Source organism: Oncorhynchus kisutch, linkage group LG7 (genome assembly GCF_002021735.2).
Source record: "Oncorhynchus kisutch isolate 150728-3 linkage group LG7, Okis_V2, whole genome shotgun sequence".
NCBI classification, from domain to species: Eukaryota; Metazoa; Chordata; class Actinopteri; order Salmoniformes; family Salmonidae; genus Oncorhynchus; species Oncorhynchus kisutch.
In genome coordinates this window covers 38,512,184-38,532,810 of record NC_034180.2, presented here as the reverse complement: position 1 = coordinate 38,532,810, position 20,627 = coordinate 38,512,184, and the positions used below count along the sequence as shown (strand labels likewise).

At 44.5% G+C, this 20,627-nt stretch overlaps 1 protein-coding gene across 1 annotated transcript in view; it reads right to left on the bottom strand.

Moving 5' to 3' along the window:
* The window catches only part of LOC109893780 (AT-rich interactive domain-containing protein 1B), a 352,299-nt gene extending 333,201 nt beyond the window's left edge, over positions 1–19,098 (bottom strand). Inside the window, exon 1 of the mRNA XM_031829069.1 lies at positions 17,543–19,098. Within this exon, the coding sequence (XP_031684929.1) occupies positions 17,543–18,799 (1,257 nt within the window). The 5' untranslated portion in view covers positions 18,800–19,098. The remainder of the gene's footprint in view (positions 1–17,542) is intronic.
* Between the last annotated feature and the right edge of the window lie 1,529 nt (positions 19,099–20,627).

Sequence of the window (20,627 nt, the reverse complement as noted above, 5' to 3'; positions counted from 1 at the left end):
AAATCTACACTTTAGCGATTCAGGGGAATCACCCCTTAGGCTAATAGAATGGTCTGGAAGAGAAGTAATAGTTATTGGCTCCAATAACTATAAATGAGGCAGAATTATCAAGTGTGTTTATGAATTAGCAATGGCTATTCGCCGGTAATGTGTTCAGAGAAGAGGAAAAATACAGAATTGAATATTAAGAGGAGCAATAGATACACAAATGAAGTTAAAGGTTCCTCTGGGCAGAACTACACTCTCTCCTTCTCTCTTTCATCAGCCTCTCTGCTTCTAGCTGCTCTAATAATAAACAGGCTATTCAGCTGCTCCCTTAACCATGGAGCAAGAGGAGTATAGCCTCGAGTCGTGCATTATGAAAATGGAAGACTGCACTGCTGTATAAAGAACGCTCCCAAATTATTATGGCAATGATTCAACCCTTAGGTCTTCATCAATCCATTGGATGTGCTACCTTCTATCCCTCCTCAAGTACAGCATTCAAACCCATAGTGCAGTCTTAGTGAATCACCACTACACTACAGGGAGTGAATGACACGATGTCATTGTGCTTTGGACCCCAGCCTAGTCCTCTCTGGATATCCATGTTTTCCGTGGAGCGATCCATCACTTATAAAACAACAAACAGATATCCTGACCTTCTATCCTCCGGCAGTTATAAGATACTCATTAAAAGTCACCTGAAACAATTTGAACCAAATTGATTTCATTATCGGACTCCGTACGAGGCACGGCGACTGTCTTATAGCGCAGCGGGAAATTTACTAAGTTAATTAGAAAAACATTTTCTACATGATGCACTGGCTGCTGTTGATTTATCATTGTCAGGACATTGTATGGATGAGACAACAGCAGGCTGGTGAATACATCACACTGCAGTTACATTCAGAGAACTGAGGCTGGATGGAGAGGGTGTGCATGCGTGTCTTTTGGGGGGTTGTCTGGGATAAAGCCAGGTCCCCCCTCCCCCAACCCTACACCCCTTCCAAGCGGCTCAAGGCAAGAGCATCAGTGTGTTGATGTTCCTCTTAATTCCCTGTGCCTCTGGCTGAATGGGCTGGTTGACCCGGGAGTTGTCTGGAAATGGGCTGGCTGTGACCCCCATGGCCTCTCCAGGCCAATCCAGGGGAGAGCGCTGAGCCCAGGTCGCTTCCAATCTCTTAAGACCTCTGAATCAATCAGCAAACTGGATGAGAACATGGTGTGGTGGTGCTGAGCGATCAATGAGAGCAAGCCTAAAGCCTAATGCCTGTCCAGGCTCCAGCCACACACCCAGGCTCCAGCCACACCCCAATGCAGTGTTTCCCCTAAATGCATTTAGCAGTGGCGCACATTATTGATGTATGCCCCAGGAAGACCCCCCTCCTGCTAATTCTGCCACTGCTGCAAAAACAATCTCAGGGGAAACACTTCAAGGCCTCTCAGCCTGAAGAAGCATCACTAAAGACTAAGGCTATGGAACAGTGAACTAAGGCTTTATTTATCAACACCAATACTGTCAAGATGCGCCCTGGTCTGGACAAGCAATTGGTTAATAAAAATACCCACCTTCATTTCTCTTATTTTTAATAGACTACAACCATAACAGGTTTTTATTGCTGTGTATTTAAAGCACAGACATATTAAAACATAGAGAGAGGCCATAGCAATCCCTTCAATTGAACTGCCCAGTCTGCTTAATTTCACCATGTGTACTTGGCTTCATCATTACATCTGGAGCCAGATGCTGGGAGAACAAGCTGTTTGTGAAGTCTTGGACAGTGGACAGACACTTGACAATACTTCTACTGTGGAAGGAATGTGTTGTTTGATCCATAGATAGAAACATAATAAGAGGAAGAAGAGTCCGTCCTACACTATTTATTCTAATAGTCCCAGTACGCCCAATACAGACCCAGCAGTAAACTACACATCCAACACAATTGGTTCAGGTCTCACCATAAGGGTTCCCATGTTTCCCCATGGAGATCAAACCCTCTATCTGACCTCAAAGCCAACACCACCTTTCCTCCGTGGCCTCTCGTCAAGTCACATAGAGGCAGATGTTTTATGGAGGGCAGCCCCGTCCCAGAGCTTTGATCCAGCGAGCCAGGGAGGGGTTGTGGTGCAGGCAGGCCAAGCATCTGGGAGGCAGCATGGGTAAGTGGAAGCACATTGAGCTGCTTTTACAGGTTCTCTCCGAGCAGGACTCCATTCCTAGGCTACGACCATGGAGAGCAAAACAATAGCAAAACAAAGGCAACAGCAATGCACAAACCCTGCCGTTGCCAATATCCAATATCTTTCAATTCGGTCAGCAGTAACAATATTAAACCAAAATGTCAATCTTCTCTGAGGAAACATAGCTTTCTCTTCCATCCCTCACAAATTATTCACAACAAAAGCTACATTTATTCATTCCATTCTGTTTACTGTATTACTCCACTTTTCTTCTTTATCTCACATTTGTTTACAGGAATAAAAGCCTGACGGAATGCCCCTTTTACAAGCACAATACATCACACCACTCACACACACATCATTTAAATTCAAAGAACACAGATAGGTTATAGATGGCTACTTTTCCCCAAATATGCATTTCTTTAGCATTTCCTGCCTCGCATTCTCTCTCCTCTGCATGAAGTAGGGAGAGGTTGAAGGATAGAGGGAGGAGTGAGGTGGGTGAGGAAGAGGTGATGGAGGAGGAGGAGGAGGGAGGGAGGGAAAGGGAGCAGGCTCACAGTAAAGCCGGACGTGTCCTCTTTCCCAGGCCTAATTTAGGATTCAATTACAATACTCTTTAAAAGCACCGACTTACAATTAATTATTTTAAGATTAGCCTGAACGTAATGGGCCTCCGACTAACGCAGCCAGACGCAAGATGCTCGGTTCGGCTCAGCCACAAGACCCTGTTGCTTTGCACGTTGCTTTCTCTCTCTCTCTCTCTCCCTCTCTCTCTCTCTCTCCCTCTCTCTCTCTCTCTCTCTCTCTCTCTCTCTCTCTCTCTCTCTCTCTCTCTCCCTCTCCCTCTCTCTCTCTCTCTCTCTCTCTCTCTCTCTCTCTCTCTCTCTCTCTATCTCTCTCTCTCTCTCTCCCTCTCTCTCTCTCTCTCTCCCTCTCTCTCTCTCTCTCTCTCTATGTTCTGTTATTATGTCAACTTTCTCTCCAGCTCGCTCTCCTTGGCATGCGATTGATATTGGTACACTACGCTGGTCTGCTTTTACAAGCCACTGGGGCCCCGCCGTCGGCCCCGGCCCAGGAGAAACGCTGACGGATGTACCCTCTGCCGGTGCCCGCCACCAGCTACTGCGAGGCAAATGGGAAAAAACATCCTCCGCCACTTTGGTTGGAGGCAAGCTAAATATTTCTCTTCCCTACGTCTGACAAATTTTCCTCCATTCCTCTCCTCTCTTCCCCCTCTCTTCTTTCTCTTCTTTCTCGCTGTCTGCCTGCAGCCTGTGTGCACGGAAATGCATGTCTCTCCCTCCAGCATCAGCCAGCCCCTATTCTGTTTATTTCAATATTTGATATGTTAGCAGTCATAAAATAAGAGTCATAACACAGGGAGAATGATATGTGGAAAAGCCATTAGATATAATGGTTTCTGATGCGCACAGGGCCCATAGTGACTGGCCTGAGCAGGGAATAGAGGGAACAGAGGCGACTGACAAGTAGAAACCAGAGCTAGCTGCACGCCTAACTACACAAACACACACAAGGCAGAAGGCAGGGGCCCTAACACAAGGAGAATAGGCCCTCTGTCACGCACTATTTACCTCTGAAACACACATTCACAGGATTCCACAATACAAACCCATAACGACATATGTATAATCCCCTTTTTTAATCTGTGAAATACTTCTGCTCAATCTAATGTATCTGTCAGGTGATATAAAGCTCCCTCAGATTCCTGCTCCTCAGTGTCTGAACAATGTAATATTGACCCACCTGAGTTTCCCATTAGGACAGCAGCAGTGCTCCCATTGGAGGAGGCTCGTCCTCATTTCTCTCTCATTTCTCCAAGTGGCAGATTATTTTTATTGGCCTACATGTGCAACACCCAGAGGAGTACAGCTGTTTCAATTTCACCACATAATGATGAAAACATGAAGGGAGAAATTAGGTAAATACTGTACATCTCACAGTAGACCCAAGTGATAACAAACTAACAATGTACAAATAAACAGGGTCCTGATAGAGAAAACAGAGAGGGAGTTGATTTCAGACTCTGACCCTGGATTTCTCCTTCATCCCAGCATAATAAATATTGAAGGTGCATCAGCATAAAATCCATGAAGGAAAGAATGAAAGTGTGCGCATGTTCGTTAAGGTGATGGTATTGGCTTGGCATTTCAAACATCCTCTCTTTAACAAGCTCCCATCATGCCACGGGGCTGACAGGGGGAGTGACACAGGGTTAGGGGTCACAGGTCAACAAGAGGTGTTTCCACTGACCCCCAAGCCTCAGTAACCCCCCCAAACACACACACCTGCTGGGGCTGAGGAGGACTTACAGAGCCCAGGTCTCCTCGTCCTTCAGCTCCTCTCGCCCTCCAAGCGCTTAATTATCTCTAATTGGACTGATTGTCTTTTTTCCTCCTCTCCTATAATGGAACTATTCATCTTTAATGCTTAATGAGTGCAGCAGGCAGGCAGCACCACAGTCATCCACTAACTACCTAACTACAGCACTGAAGGTCAACACCAAGGACTGGCTGACTGGGGAGGAGGAGGGAGAGGAGAGTTGAAAACACTTTGGGAAAGAGAGAGACAGAGCAATAAAGAGAGATAGTAGAGGTATAAGAGCGACGTGGGCAGAGAAAGAAAAGAGAGAGGAGAGAGAACTAGAACGACAGTGTGTGATAATGACAGAGAGAGGGGGGGAGAGAGAGAGGAGGGGAGAGAGGGAGGGTGAGAGAGAGAGGGGGGGAGAGAGAGTGAGAGAGAGGGGGGGGAGCGAGAGAGAGAGAGGGAGAGAGAGGGGGGGAGCGAGAGAGAGAGAGGGAGAGAGAGGGGGGAGAGAGAGAGAGAGAGAGGAGGGGAGAGAGGGAGGGCGAGAGAGAGAGGGGGGAGAGAGAGTGAGAGAGAGGGGGGGAGCGAGAGAGAGAGAGGGAGAGAGAGGGGGGGAGCGAGAGAGAGAGAGGGGGGGGGGGAGAGGGGAGGGAGAGAGAGCGAGACAGAGAGAGAGAGAGGGGTGGGGGGAGAGAGTGAGGGGGGGAGAGAGGGGGGGGGAGAGGAGGGGAGAGAGAGGGGGGGGGGGGAGTGAGGGGGGGAGAGAGAGAGGAGGGGAGAGAGGGAGAGAGAGGGGGGGAGAGAGAGGAGGGGAGAGAGAGGGGGGAGGGAGGAGGGGGAGAGAGAGAGAGACTGAGAGAGAGAGAGAGAGAGAGAGAGAGAGAGAGAGAGAGAGAGAGAGAGAGAGAGGGGGGGGGGGGGGGGGGTGGAGAGAGAGATAACATTTTAGAAACCACTAAAGCTACGTCTGCAATTATGTCAATGTCACTGAATGTTCCAGACAGTACTCAGCATGTCTGTGGTTTCCAGCACACAAACAAATACACACACACAGAGACATTGTAAGGCATAAACTCTATATACAGTGTAATATACTGTACATTTGGCTGATAAATATCTCTGGGTGTCCTCATCACACCCACCACCCAGATCCATTCTAACCCAGAGCATGTCTCATGTCTCAGCCTTCACACTGGGCAAAGGAACACTTTGTTAGCCAAACTATGGATTATGCTAATGTGATCTACAACAGGGCAAACAGCATCCCTTCTGACATACAGCTGACATTATAGTAACCTTTACATGTTTGTCCAACAATACCAATGGATGTTCATCAAGAAGACACAACATGGTATTGGTAGGGAGGTGGTGTGACAGCAAGCCTCTGTCTCCTGCTCACAGCACTAGTAGCTTTTAGTGAAAAGATGCCAAACCAATAACAAACTCTCCTTTTGCATTTCATTTTAAATTAGTTCTATATGCTATTGCTCAAACAATATACTTGAAGTGTAACTAGTGTAGGTACAAACTGGTTTGTAAATGAATATATTGATGCTTGTCTCATTCCAAAATCATGGGCATTAAAATGGAGTTGGTCCCCCCTTTGCTGCTATAACTGCCTCCACTCTTCTGGCTTTCCACTAGATGTTGGAACATTGCTGCGGGGACATGATTCCATTCAATCTGTACAGCACTTTGAGATATCAGCTGATGTACGAAGGGCTATATAAATACATTTGATTTGATTTGAACCACAAGAGCATTAGTGAGGTCGGACATTGATGTTGGGTGATTAGGCCTGCAGTTGGCATTCCAAATCATCCCAAAGGGGTTTCGGTCAGGGCTCTGTGCAGGCCAGTGAAGTTATTCCACACAGATCTCGACAAACCGTTTCTGTATAGACCTCGCTTTGTGCCAGGAAAGGGCTTTTCCCAAACGGTTGCCACAAAGTTGGAAGCACAGAATCTAGAATGTCATTGTAACTTCTTAACTCTATTTTCTTAAAACTGCCTTGTTGGTTAAGGGCTTGTAAGTAAGCGTTTCAAGGTAATACCTGTTGTATTCGGTGCATGTGACAAATAAGATTTGATTTGTATGCTGTAGCATTAAGATTTCCCTTCACTGGAACTAAGGGGCCTAGCCTGAACCATGAAAAACAGCCCCAGAACATTATTCATCCTCCACCAAACTTTACAGCTGGCACTATGCATTCGGGCAGGTTAGCGTTCTCCTGGTATCCTCCAAAACGCGATTTGTCCGTTGGACTGCCAGATGGTGAAGCGTGATTCATCACTTCAGAGAACGCGTTTCCACTGCTCCAGTGTCCAATGGCAGCGAGCTTTACACCACTCCACCCGACGCTTGGCATTACACATGGTGATCTTAGGACTGTGTGCGGCTGGAAAACCAATTTCCCAGCCACATGCTGACGTTGCTTTCATTTTTACGCGCTACGTGCTTCAGCACTCGGTGGTCCCGATCTGAGCAGTCGTTGCTCCTAGACGTTTCCACTTCACAATAACAGCTCTTACAGTTGACCGGGGCAGATCTAACAGGGCAGAAATATGACGAACTGACTTGTTGGACAGGTGGCATCCTATGACGGTGCCAAGTTGAAAGTCACTGAGTTCTTCAGTAAGACCATTCTCCTGTCAATGTTTGTCTATGGAGATTGCACAGCGGTGTGCTTGGTTTTATATACCTGCCAGCAACAAGTGTGGCTGAAATAGCCAAATCCATTCATTTGAAGGGGTTTCCACATACTTTTGTATATATAGTGTATTTCCAAACCAACCTTCCCAAATTATTTCAGCACAGAAATACTTGAACAGGCTTATTGAGTTTGTTTGCAAGTACGCTTACACAGACACAATATCCATATTTTGTCCAATCAGCCAGTGTTTTTGTGGCCTGGGGTGTGGTGGGGATCGAGATGACATAATTGCTCTAATTGCTTTAATTGGTGTAAATGACAGCCTGTTCAGACAGAGGTGGTCACCACAGTCCCACATCTGACCAGAGGCTCTAAATCATCTCTACCATCATCACACCTTCTCACACGGTCAATTTGCCAGATCAACGGTTGCCATTCTGTCTATTGTAATCAGATGGTTGGGCTGGGGTGAATCAACCAGAGTATAGAGTATGTCTGCTTGATCTTCCCCTACTGCTGCTAGTAACTACAGAGCAGAGAGAGAGAGAGAGAGAGAGTGATAAAAGATAATGTGATAAAAGAGAATGTGAAGTGTCTAGATTTATGAATTTATATCACTGTGTTGTCGATAAAGTTTTAAAGTGAGAGAAACAACATTACTAACCTGTTTATAATTTTTTCAGAAAGAAAATAAGTGTTAATTAAAATGTATTAAAATTAAAACAATAGAGAACCAGCTGCATATTGTTCATCAAACACATCTAGCCACATGTTAACAAACTGCCATACTGGCATGTCTCAATGAGACAAATGAAGAAACTGGATCAGCCGCTAACTGTTCAGCAGAGTCTCCAGCAGTCAGGCAGAGAATTCTGCCCATCATTGGCACCTGTACACACACACACACACACACACACACACACACACACACACACACACACACACACACATGCATACACACGCAGGCACGCACACATTAAGTCAGTGCCAGCCTGTCATCTAGCATTCTCTAAGTGGGCAAAGGGGAAGTGGATGATGTCAGAATGATATAGATATCATCTGTGTATAAATATTGGATAGGATCTGTAGCATACCAACACTTCTCACTGTTCTCCTCTTCTAGAACCCTCTCCCTCCCATACTGATGCAGAGGAAGAGGAAGAGGGAGGGGGGGAGAGAGAGAGAGGGAAGAGGAAGAAAGAGAGGGAAGAGGAAGAGAGAGAGGGAAGAGGGAGAGAGAGAGGGAAGAGGAAGAGAGAGAGAAGGGAAGAGGAAGTGAGAGAGTGGGAAGAGAGAGGGGCAGATGGATAGAAAGAGAGAATGCTATTTGCTATTTGCTATTTGGTCCTAAACAGAGAGTTCTGAATTCCTGATCACTGTGACTGAACCAAAATGAAGGACTATGTACATACTCTGTGCACACTGCCCACAAAATAAGGTGGGAACTGAGCTGCACTTCCTAACCTCCTGCCAAATGTATGACCATATTAGAGAGACATATTTCCCTCTCATTACACAGGTCCACAAAGAATTCGAAAACAAACCCAATGTTGTTAAACTCCCATATCTACTGGGTGAAATACCACAGTGTGCCATCACAGCAGCAAGGTTTGTGACCTGTTGCCACAAGAAAAGGGCAACCAGTCAAGAACAAACACCATTGTAAATACAACCTATATTTATGTTTATTTATTTTCCCTTTTGTACATTAACTATTTGCATATCATTAAAACACTGTATATAGACATAATATGACATTTGAAATGTCTTTATTCTTTAGGAACTTTTGTGAGTGTAATGTTTACTGTACATTTTTTATTGTTTATTTCTCTTTTGTTTATTATCTACTTCACTTGCTTTGGCAATGTAGACATATGTTTCCCATGCTAATAAAGCCCCTTAAATTGAAAATGAAATTGAATTGAGAAATAGAGATCCCTTTTCCTCTTAGAGAAGGGGGGTAAGCCCTCCTCCCATTCACTGTCTGCACGTGGCTAATTTGCATGTGTGAAGGTCAGAGGGATTGTGGGAGGTGAAAGAGGCCACCAAAGGGTTGCCTGCCAGCCTGGCTCCCTGCCCAGCCCTCCCCTCCAGCCTGGCTCCCTGCCCAGCCCTCCCCTCCAGCCTGGCTCCCTGCCCAGCCCTCCCCTCCAGCCTGGCTCCCTGCCCAGCCCTCCCCTCCAGCATGGCTCCCTGCCCAGCCCTCCCCTCCAGCCTGGCTCCCTGCCCAGCCCTCCCCTCCAGCATGGCTCCCAGCCCTCCCGCTCCACCAGCCTGCCTGCCCCACACGAACGGCACACCACTGTTTGAGGGGAATACGATAGCTCCAGGGTACCAGAGAGAGAGGGAAAACCACGGGCAGGCAGAAATCATCTGACCAACCACTCTGCTCCTAAACACATACTGTGTTTCCATCCCTTTCATTTACCTTCTTGGAGAGGCTGGGGCAAGTTTCAGATGGAGGGCTCTAAATACTTGAATATTTCCCCTCTCTTTCTCCCTCTCTCCTTCTCGGAAGTCAACCCCATGACTCAGTAGCCTTGTGTGACTGAGTTCAAATTCTGCTGCCGCCCGCTGCAATGTTTCCATATTTTTCAGATTGCCTCACTCTCTCTCTCCCAAGAAAAGACACTCTGCGTGGCCATCTTCACACCCCTGCTGAGAGAAATAACCAGAGAGAGAGAAGCTAGGCTGGGTGCTCTGAACGGAGCTTCCCTGGTGCCTCAGACAGACCGACAGACAGACAGACGAGTCAGTGATGGCAGGCTTCTGATCCAGCCCAGGAACCACATATAAAAAAATGTATTTGTCACATGCTTCTTAAACAACAGGTGTAGACTAACAGTGAAACGCTTACCTATGGGCCCTTCCCAACAATACAGAGAGAAAAATAGTAAAATAATAGAAAAATCACACAAGGTATAAATACATAATGAATTCCAACGTGCAGGAGTACGAGGTAATTGAGGTAGATGTGTACATATAGGTATGGGTAAAGTGACAGATAGTAAACAGTAGCAGCAGAGCATGATAAGCTGATGAGCTGTAGACCACTGTCATGACTTCCGCCGAAGTCGGCCCTTCTCCATGTTCGGGTGGTGTTCGGTGGTCGACGTCACCGGCTTTCTAGTCACCACCGATCCATGTTTCAGTTTCGTTTTGTTTTGTCTGTATTACACACACTTGGTTTCAATTCCCATATCATGTTCCTTATTTAACCCTCTGGCATAGATTTCTGTTATGTCCGTGATTGTTGGTGTCTTTCGTGGTTGTTGATTGTGCTAGTGTGTATGTATGTTCCTATTTGGAATTTTGCTTGACTTTTTGAGTAAACTCAGTTGTGTTGCTCAAAACCTGTGTCCTGCACCTGACTCCGCTACATTGCTGCACCCAATTGCTGACAACCACACTACCCACTGAGAGAGTTTTAATCTGTATTCTTTGTAGCTGATTACATACCACCACAGTCAGAGACTGGCACTAAGACAGCACTGAATGAGCTGTACTCCGCCATTAGCAAACAAGGAAACGCTCACCCAGAGGCGGCGCTCCTAGTAGCCAGGGACATTAATGCAGGGAAACTTAAATCAGTTTTACCAAATTTCTATCAGCATGTTAAATGTGCAACCAGAGGAAAAAGAACTCTGGACCACCTAGCCCAGTGACACAAGCCTACCAGATGAGCTAAACTACTTCTATGCTTGCTTTGAGGCCAATAACACTGAACATGCATGAGAGCACCAGCTGTTCCGGAAGACTATGTGATCACGCTCTCCACAGCCGATGTGAGTAAGACCTTTAAACAGGTCAACATACACAAGGCTACAGGGCCAGACAGATTACCAGGACGTGTACAGCGAGCATAAGCTGACCAACTTGCAAGTGTCTTCACTGACATTTTCAACCTCTCCCTATCTGAGTCTGTAATACCAACATGTTTTAAGCAGACCACCATAGTCCCTGTGCTTAAGAACACTAAGGTAACCTGCCTAAATGACTTCCGACCCGTAGCACTCACGTCTGTAGCCATGAAGTGCTTTGAAAGGCTGGTCAAGGCTCAGATCAACATCATCATCCCAGAAACCCTAGACCTACTCCAATTTGTACACCGCCCCAACATATCCACAGATGATGCAATCTCTATTGCCCTCCACACTGCTCTTTCCCACCTGGACAAAAGGAACACCTATGTGAGAGTGTTATTTATTGACTACATTTCAGCGTTCAACTCCATAGTGCCCTCAAAGCTCATCAATAAGCTAAGGACCTTGGGACTAAATACCTCCCTCTGCAACTGGATCCTGGATTTTCTGACAGGCCGCCCCCAGGTAGAAAGGGTAGGTAACAACATATCCGCCACGCTGATCCTCAACACAGGGGCACATCAGGGGTGCGTGTTCAGTCCCCTACTGTACTCCCTGTTCACGCATGACTGCACGGCCAGGCACGACTCCAACACCATCATTAAATTTGCAGATGACACAACAGTGGTAGGCCTGATCACCGACAACGATGAGACAGCCTATAGGGAGGAGGACAGAGACCTGGCCGTGTGGTGCCAGGACACCAACCTCTCTCTCAATGTGACCAAGACAAAGGAGATGATTGTGGACTTCAGGAAAAAGAGGACCGAGCATGCCCCCATTCTCATTGACAGGGCTGCAGTGGAGCAGGTTGAGAGCTTCAAGTTTGTTGGCATCCACATCACCAACAAACTAACATGGTCCACCATGACAGTCATTAAGAGGGCACGACAAAACCTATTCCCCCTCAGGAGAATGAAAAGATTTGGCTTGGGTTCTCAGATCCTAAAAAGGTTCTACAGCTGCACCATCGAGAGCATCATAACTGGTTGCATCACTGCCTGGTATGGCAAATCCTCGGTCACCGACCGCAAGGCACTACAGAGGGTAGTGCAAACGGCACAGTACATCACTGGGGCCAAGCTTCCTGCCATCCAGGACCTCTATACCAGGCAGTGTCAGAGAGAGCTCCTAAAAATTGTCAAAGACTCCAGCCACCCTAGTCATAGACTGTTATCTCTGCTACCTCACGGCAAGCGGTACAAGAGCGCCAAGTCCAGGTCCAAGAGGCTTCTAAACAGCTTCTACCCACAAGCCATAAGACTCCGGAACATCTAGTTAAATAGCTACCCAGACTATTTGCAGTGCCCTCACCCTCTCTTTACATCACTGCTACTCTCTGTTGTCATCTATGCATAGTCACTTTAATAACTCTACCTACATGTACATACTACCTCAACTAACCAGTGCCCCTGCACATTGACTCTGTATCGGTACCCCCCTGTATATAGTCTCGCTATTGTTATTTTTCTGCTGATCTTTAATTACTTGTTACTTCTATCTCTTATTCTTATCTGCATTTATTTGAAACTGCATTGTTGGTTAGGGGCTCGTAAGCATTTCACCGTAAGGTTTTCGTCGCATGTGACTAATAAAATGTTATTTTGATTTTATGAGTCAAAAGAGTTCATGCAAAAAGGGTCAATGCAGATAGTCTGGTAGCGATTTGGTTAACTATTTAACTAACTATTTAGCAGTCTTATGGCTTGGGGTAGAAGCTGTTCAGGGTCCTGTTGGTTCCAGACTTGGTGCATCGGTCCCACTTGCCATGCGGTAGCAGAGAGAACAGTCCATGACTTGGGTGGATGGAGTGTTTGACAATCGTTAGGGCCTTCTTCTGACCCCGCCTGGTGTAGTGGTCCTGGATGGCAGGAAGCTCAGCCCTAGTGATGTACTCTCGTTCTCTCCACAGCCCGAGAGTGTGTACTGGCTACCACTGATAAAGGCCATGCTCAGAGAGAAGGGTTAGGTAGCAGAATCTCACCATGTTCTCTATATAGAGCTGGTCCTGTCTATCAATGTCATCCAGACGTCTGTTATGTCCATAGAGCTGGTCCTGTCTATCAATGTCATCCAGACGTCTGTTATGTCCATAGAGCCGGTCCTGTCTATCAATGTCATCCAGACGTCTGTTATGTACATCAGTCATGTAGAAATGTTCACGTCAAAATAACAAATCCATTAGGACACAAAGAGGCTATGGGTTTGAACTACCTCAATCATGTAGTGCAGCATTACCATGCAGTTTGGGATTGGGAATAACCTAGCATCCTAAACTCCAAATAGCCAAAATCCAAACAAAAACAATGCATCACAGGCCAGAACAAAAAGTTACAATTATTTTATTAGCGAGCTAATTATACGTACAGTCAACGCTCCGACTGGTCAATTTCTTTATGGCAAATCTGAATTAATTGGCATTTTAAGAAAATCATGGGCAGTCCCAGGATAATCTAGTTGCCAATTACGCTCATGAGCATTGTGTTTCATCCAGCAAGATGAAAACCCTGGCCGTCTGTCAGACCCTTATCGGGAACAACAGAGCAAATGAACATTTCACTGTGTTGTTCCTAATCAGTGCTAGGCTAGGAGAGCCTGAGATGAAAACAAAGCAACATGAAGAAAGCGTGGACGAGCAAGGGAAGGAGCTGAGGCTGGAGAACTAGTGCTGACGAGGCTACATCTGTCTGCTCTACACTGCGCTGTCACACACACACACACACACACACTGACATATTAAATAATGTGCATACAAACCCAGACAGTCAAGCAAGAATATGAACATAAAGCCAAATATACAAGGACATGCAATCGCGCACACACACACACACACATATACATACACACTGCAGTGTATTACCCTTATACTGTAAATAAGTGAACACATGTTTTAAAGACTGAAAGGCATAACTAGATTGAGAGAATATAATAAGCCCTGTGTCAAAAAACTAACATTTTTGTGTGTTTCTTTACTGGCAGAATTGGAAGGCCAAAAAGATCATCAAGGACATCAACCACCTGAGCCACTGCCTGTTCACCCCGCTACCATCCAGAAGGTGAGGTCAGTACAGGTGCATCAAAACTGGGACCGAGAGACTGAAAAACACCTTTTATCTCAAGGCCATCAGATTGTTAAACAACCATCACTAACACAGAGGCTGCTGCCTACATACAGACTTGAAATCATTGGCCACTTTAATAAATGGATCACTAGTCACTTTAATAATGCCACTTTAATGTTTACATTCTGCATCTTACATATCTCATCTCATATGTATATACTGTATTTAATACCATCTATTCCATCTTGCCTATTCCGCTCGGTCATCGCTTATCCATGTATATGCATTTGTATTTATTCTTACTCCATCCCTTTAGATGTGTGTGTATTAGGTAGTTGTTGTGGGATTGTTAGATGACTTGTTAGATATTACTGTACTGTCGGAACTAGAAGCACAAGCATTTCGCTACACTCGCATTAACATCAGCTAACCATGTGTACATAACCAATCAAATTTGATTGGATTTGTTATGATTTGACCTATTTGATGAGAAACTAAGGAACAGTGTGCAAAAGCAGACAGACCACTAACTGATCACAGGGACTCTCTCTCTTCCTCTGTCCATTTCCTCAATCAAATAGGCTAGAGTAATTGAAAATCCGGGACACTGCAATTTGGACAAAAGAGTAGCTTCAACTAGGGGTCTCCTTCCTGTAGTTCTACCGTGTGTGTGTGTGTGTGTGTGTCTGTGTGTGTGTGTGTGTGTGTGTGTGTGTGTGTGTGTGTGTGTGTGTGTGTGTGTGTGTGTGTGTGTGTGTGTGTGTGTGTGTGTGTGTGTGTGTGTGTGTCTTCACCTCCCAGTCTGTTTTAAATGAGGAAAGTGTTTTCACAGTGCTTGCTCCTGTAGAGGGGCAGTGGGGAGGAAATGAACTTGAAAGAGGGAGATTCTGCCGACAGGTGATTGAAGCATGTTTAATCAAACACACACACACACACACAGAGAGAGACTTTGAGGTGCTTAAAGCCAGATCATGGCTCAAACGGAGGATGCACATTAGACCACATTAGGTCCTGACACACAACCCCTGTTGGTGCACTGACTGAGGAACCTCTCACAGTCGATTACAAACCTGTTTATCCACATGTATACAGGATTTCTGTTCATATGAAACAACTAAAACACAATCTCTACTCCAGGTTCAAAATAAAATACATTGTTGTATGAAAATAAAGAAATAAAAAGTAAATACCAAGTTCAACTGCATGCAACCTGTGCAAAACATATTGTACATTATTTTAATAATAAGAGATGAATTTAGTTGATATCCTCTAGAGATTTATTCTGCTTGTAAATGTATGCTTATAATGTGCATCTTTAGCCCACTGATGTCTTTAAATATTAGGGCCAAATATGATTGCTACAATTTATTTACCAATTACAATTTGGAAGCTATTATTCTCTGAGGCTGAAGGAGAGGCGTATTAACATAATGGCTGCCCTGCTCGGCTATGGTATGCATCACATACAATCATTACCCTCCAATGACTAACTATGATTATAACCACCGCTGTTCATAATGTTTAGATGGCACGGAAAATTGTCATAAATATGCAGGTTGCCGTATAATGTCACGAGTGTTGACCTGGAGGCAGAACTGAGAGATTTCCCCTTAGATAGGCCAGCTGCAAGGAAAAAAATGTCTATATTGTAAAAATTCCTGAAAACAAAAATGAGCTTAGGTTTAGGCATTAGGGTTATTAGTGTGGTTAATGTTAGGGTTTAGGGTTGGTTAAAAATCATATTGCTTGACTTTGTGGCTGTGCCAGCTAGTGACTTCTCTGCAGAACTGCCTCCAGAACAAGATTCATGACGAAAAATGCTAACCTGACATAAATATTGCTATTCTAAAACCTGGCATAATATTTTTTAAATGACTTTGAATTATTTTCCTGTACAGTTATGTAAGACTAAAAGCATGACAATGATATAGATGTGTATGACGTATTGTAGATGCTTAGCACTGTGGTTGTTGTGCATCCAAAATACAGTATATAATATAATAACTATTTGTGGCATGAAAAGCATTTAATTAATATTACAAAGGGGGCCTTCCAAACGTCCTAAATTATGACTGTACTAAAACTACTTCAGACAAATCATTTATGATCTGTTGAATGACATGTCTAAGCTATAAAATATGGGCTATTATTACTATGGAATTACTAGGCCCTCTACAATAAAAACAATTCCTCAAAATCCCCCATGCACACAGGTCTTCCTGGGAACTACAGAAAAGTAGCCTTGTGTTTTGTTTGGAAGAGAGTGAAAGACCACACCTAGGCCACACCTCCACTTTGCCCTGGGGTCAAATATCTGGGTCATTTTCAGCAGAGTTCATCCTTGACAATAAAAATGTATCCATTCATGATAACACAACCAAAAGGCATAATGTATATATACAACTCTTCATTATTCTATAGCCTCGAAGATGTCGTTCTATAGGCAACGTTATGAATAGTCCGTCCCCGTCTCCCACCACGCTCCGGGTCAAGCGCCTGAACAGAGGGTTCAGCACTTTTTACATGAGAAGCGCTAGGCACCCTTGTGGGGAGACGGAGAGCCAATCAGATGGCAGATTTGATGTCAACTCAGAGGGAGTCGTTTGGGGAGTTTTACATCCACTTCACCTCCACAATTCAAATTCCAAAACCTTGCAATGGAGAGAAAGCCTACTTCCTTTCCAATAAATAACCCAGGCGGACAGCGTGATACACAGACACGCCTCGCCTTCGACAGTCATAGCGACTATACTATATGCGCAAACATCGATTGCTAATTCAAATATATACATTTTGAATATGTAATTTGGACATATTTGTAATTAAAAACAATATTAATGAATGGGTAACGTTTTAATTCGTCGAGACCCTATACAGCGCGTCCCTCCAAATAACGTTTTTCTAGGTGTCTGCAACCACGTCCGCAAGAGGGCGAATCTCCAACATAAATAATTGTTTTTAATTAAATAATGTAAATGCGTAATATCTTACACAAATAAAGCTCTTCAATTAAAATATGTGTGGGAAATAATCAACACACAGTCAAGGTAAATGCATTGCAACGATTTTAACCAAATACATATTAATAATTATAATTGTATTCTGTTTAACGCACCTTTACGCGCAAAATTATATTGAGTTCCCAAGCCTATTTACGACTAATAGCCTATATTAATTGTGTAAAATCTCTGTTTTGAAATATTGCCCGTATCGCACAAATACGTGACTGACAGGCTATTGTTTTTCTCGCAAGAGTCACCTTGAGCAGATCTAAAACCAGCCAGTATTATCTTCTCCAATTACTTTACAGCTAGATTAATATTTAGAAGTGCGTTATTCACCGACAAACATCATATTTATGTGAAGTCGAGAGGGATTATTAGTTTCTGTGTAATAACACATTTCAACAACTCTACAAACATGACAGGTGTGACTCAGAGTACAGCTGAGTTTGTAAAACTAGTATTTACCTGTGGTCTGCTGATACCTGGCCCTCCGTTTCCAGGACTCATGGACGGGTGATTTCTCTGTTGCCCTGGCCAGCCATGGGTTGTGGAGCCATACTGAGAAGTCATGTCTTTGCCCAGGCCGATGCCATCTTGTTGTTGTGCAGAGGGACTGTTATAGTCTTGATAGCCACTTCCATAACCTCGCATCATTGGACTTGGAGATGTCAGTAATTGGTTTAGTGTCGGGGTGGCCCCGGTAGGATGCTGACTCTGTCCTGGGAATCTCTGAAAGCCCCCAACACTTCCACCAGAACCGCAGGCAGCAGCTCCCATAGCAGCCTTGACATGGCCAGCTGGAGTGTTGCTGCCAGGGCCAATCAGCATGTTACTGCCCTGTCTGGACGGGGCCATCATGCCATAGCCCGCGCCACAGTAGCCCTGCCGGTAGCCAGGATAGTGGTTGTAGTGGCTGTTGTGGTACCCTTCTTGGGAGTTGTGCACTGGATCCATGTTGTTGGGTCCCGAAGAGTGCATCATCCCCATCCCTGTGCTTTGTTGTCCGCCATGTTGATCATAGCAGGGCCCTACTCTGGAAGTGCCATAGTAGTTATTAAACTCGCTGTTTCCTCCCGCGCTCTGGGGCTGGCTGATGATGTTGTTGGTCGTTGGTCCCAAGTTGGAATGTTCATACCTAGCACCCATCCGCTCCCCTGGTTTACAGGTATGATCCCCATCACCTTTATTTAGCATCTGCTGCTCTGACTGGCTCCCCAAAACACCCCTCTTCCCTCCGTGATGGTGATTCTCACTCTCTCCCCTTGTGGCTTGACTGTTGTTGTTGTTGTTACTTTGTATCTGGCGCTGCTGATGCTGAGGAAACGGGTTAAATTGTGACTGCTGTTGCGGCGGTGTGAGGTGCTGAGGGGGATCTCCACTCCCAACATTTTTCAGTTTATGGTTCTCTATCAACCCTGTTTCCATCCCCCCCGGAGAGGTCGTCGAATCTGACGACGTGACGTTATTTCCACTATCCTTCTCCGGTGTGACAGAATTGTTATTCGGAGAATAAGTTGAATTGACCATGTTGAGCTCATTTCGGTGGTGGTGATCAACATTATTCATTGTGTTAGTCCCATCAACAGCTCCAAGCATTTCTCCAGATCTCGATATATTTCCTCCTCCTGATTTCCCCGAATGTATCTCTTGACCCAAATTGCCAGACAATGTGTTATTCTTATTATTAGTTAATGTCGGTGCTGATGCCACTTGCGCAGCCATTGTCACTTGAACATTTTAGACAGGGACACTGACCGACGCACAGAACACTATCACACAAAAAAAAAATACAGACAGAGGAAAAACACAAGCAGGAAAAAAATATTCAATGGAAAAACGAAGCTATGTTATAGCGCTGTAATGCTTGTAAAAATCGGCGGTGAAATGCGTTGCTGACAGCCGCGGCTTTGGCGCCGTCAGTGAGGCTTCATGCTGAAGTTTGTCGTCCGGGTTTAAATGAAACTTTTTTCCTTTCCTCCAACCCGGATATGGGTAAATGCTTGTCTCCCGGAGCCCTTCTGGCCCAGCATGGCATGAGAGAGAGAGAGCAAGCTCCACCAGCTATTATCCACCACCAGGCTCCAAGGCTCCTCACATGGAAAACGCGGACTGGATTCTCCAATGTTATCCAGTGAAGGAAAGTTGTATAATTTAATATAGAAATAATATTGAATGGTAGCATTGTATCCGGATGAAACAGTCCTATTGAATAGAGGAATAGCCTACTTAATAGACTACACTTCATTTTATACCATTATGCTGGAATTTACAAAGCTAGAGAGGCTTGTGTCTTCCAAAGATGAGCAGCTCCATCTTAAATACATGCCAATATTCCAGATCTGGGTTTGAGTGTCGCCTACTCCGCTCCGCTCCCTCTTGGCTCATTCCAGTTTCTGCAGCTCTGAAAGACAGAGACACGCAACCACAGAAGCTGCAGCGCACAATCATGTTGCTATCAGAATAAGTATGTAATCTCACGCTGTAACTACCCCTAACCACAAGCGTTTTCATCATCTTGAGCGGTTATGAGAACATTGTTTTTTAAATATAAGTGACGTCACTGCACTTGACTATTCGGTCCCTTCATTTTCCTTTGCCTATTCTCTCTCATCAGCTTGTTATATTTTGGGTAGAAGCTATGAATTTATCTAATTATTTATTTAACAGATAAAGAAGTGTTGCTCGGACCTAAAATACACAGTGGTGAAAAAAGTACCCAATTATCATACTTGAGTAAACGTGAAGATACCTTAATAGAAAATTACTCAAGTAAAAGTGAAAGTCACCCAGTAAAATACTACTTGAGTAAAAGTATAAAAGTAATTCGTTTTAAATATACTTAAGTATAAAAAGTAAATGTCATTGCAAAAATATACTTGAGTGTCTATAGTAAAAATAAAAGTATAAATAATTTCAAATGTCCTTATATTAAGCAAACCAGGCCGCACCATTTTCTTGATTTTTGAATTCACCGATAGCCAGGGGCACACTTCAACACTCAAACATAATTTACAAAGAAGCGTTTGTGTTTAGTGAGTCTGCCAGATAGTGTCAGTGGGGATGACCAGGCATGTTGTCTTGCCAAGTACTTGAATTGGACCATGTTCCTGTCCTGCTAAGCATTCAAAATGTAATGAGTACTTTTGGGTGTCAGGGAAAATGTTTGGAGTAAAAAGTACATTATTTTCTTTAGGAATGTAGTAAAGTGAAGTACACATACCCCAAAAAACGACTTAAGTAGTACTTTAAAGTGTTTTTACTTAAGTACTTTACACCACTGACAATACACAGGCCTTTATAACAGAGTACCTACCAATGGATTATCTGATGTAATCCTTACTGTGTAACTGTCTGCACTTATATTGTTACTACGATGTAATTACTGTACATAAGTTATTCCTGGTAGCTCTCCGCAATGATGACTTGGCCTATGTAATACAACAATACAAGTAAAAGCTCTTGATGTGAGCTTACTTGATTGTCATTATTAACAGTGGCAACACTGGATAAAGTAGATATAGAAACGGTTCCTTACAGAAGTATGATGATG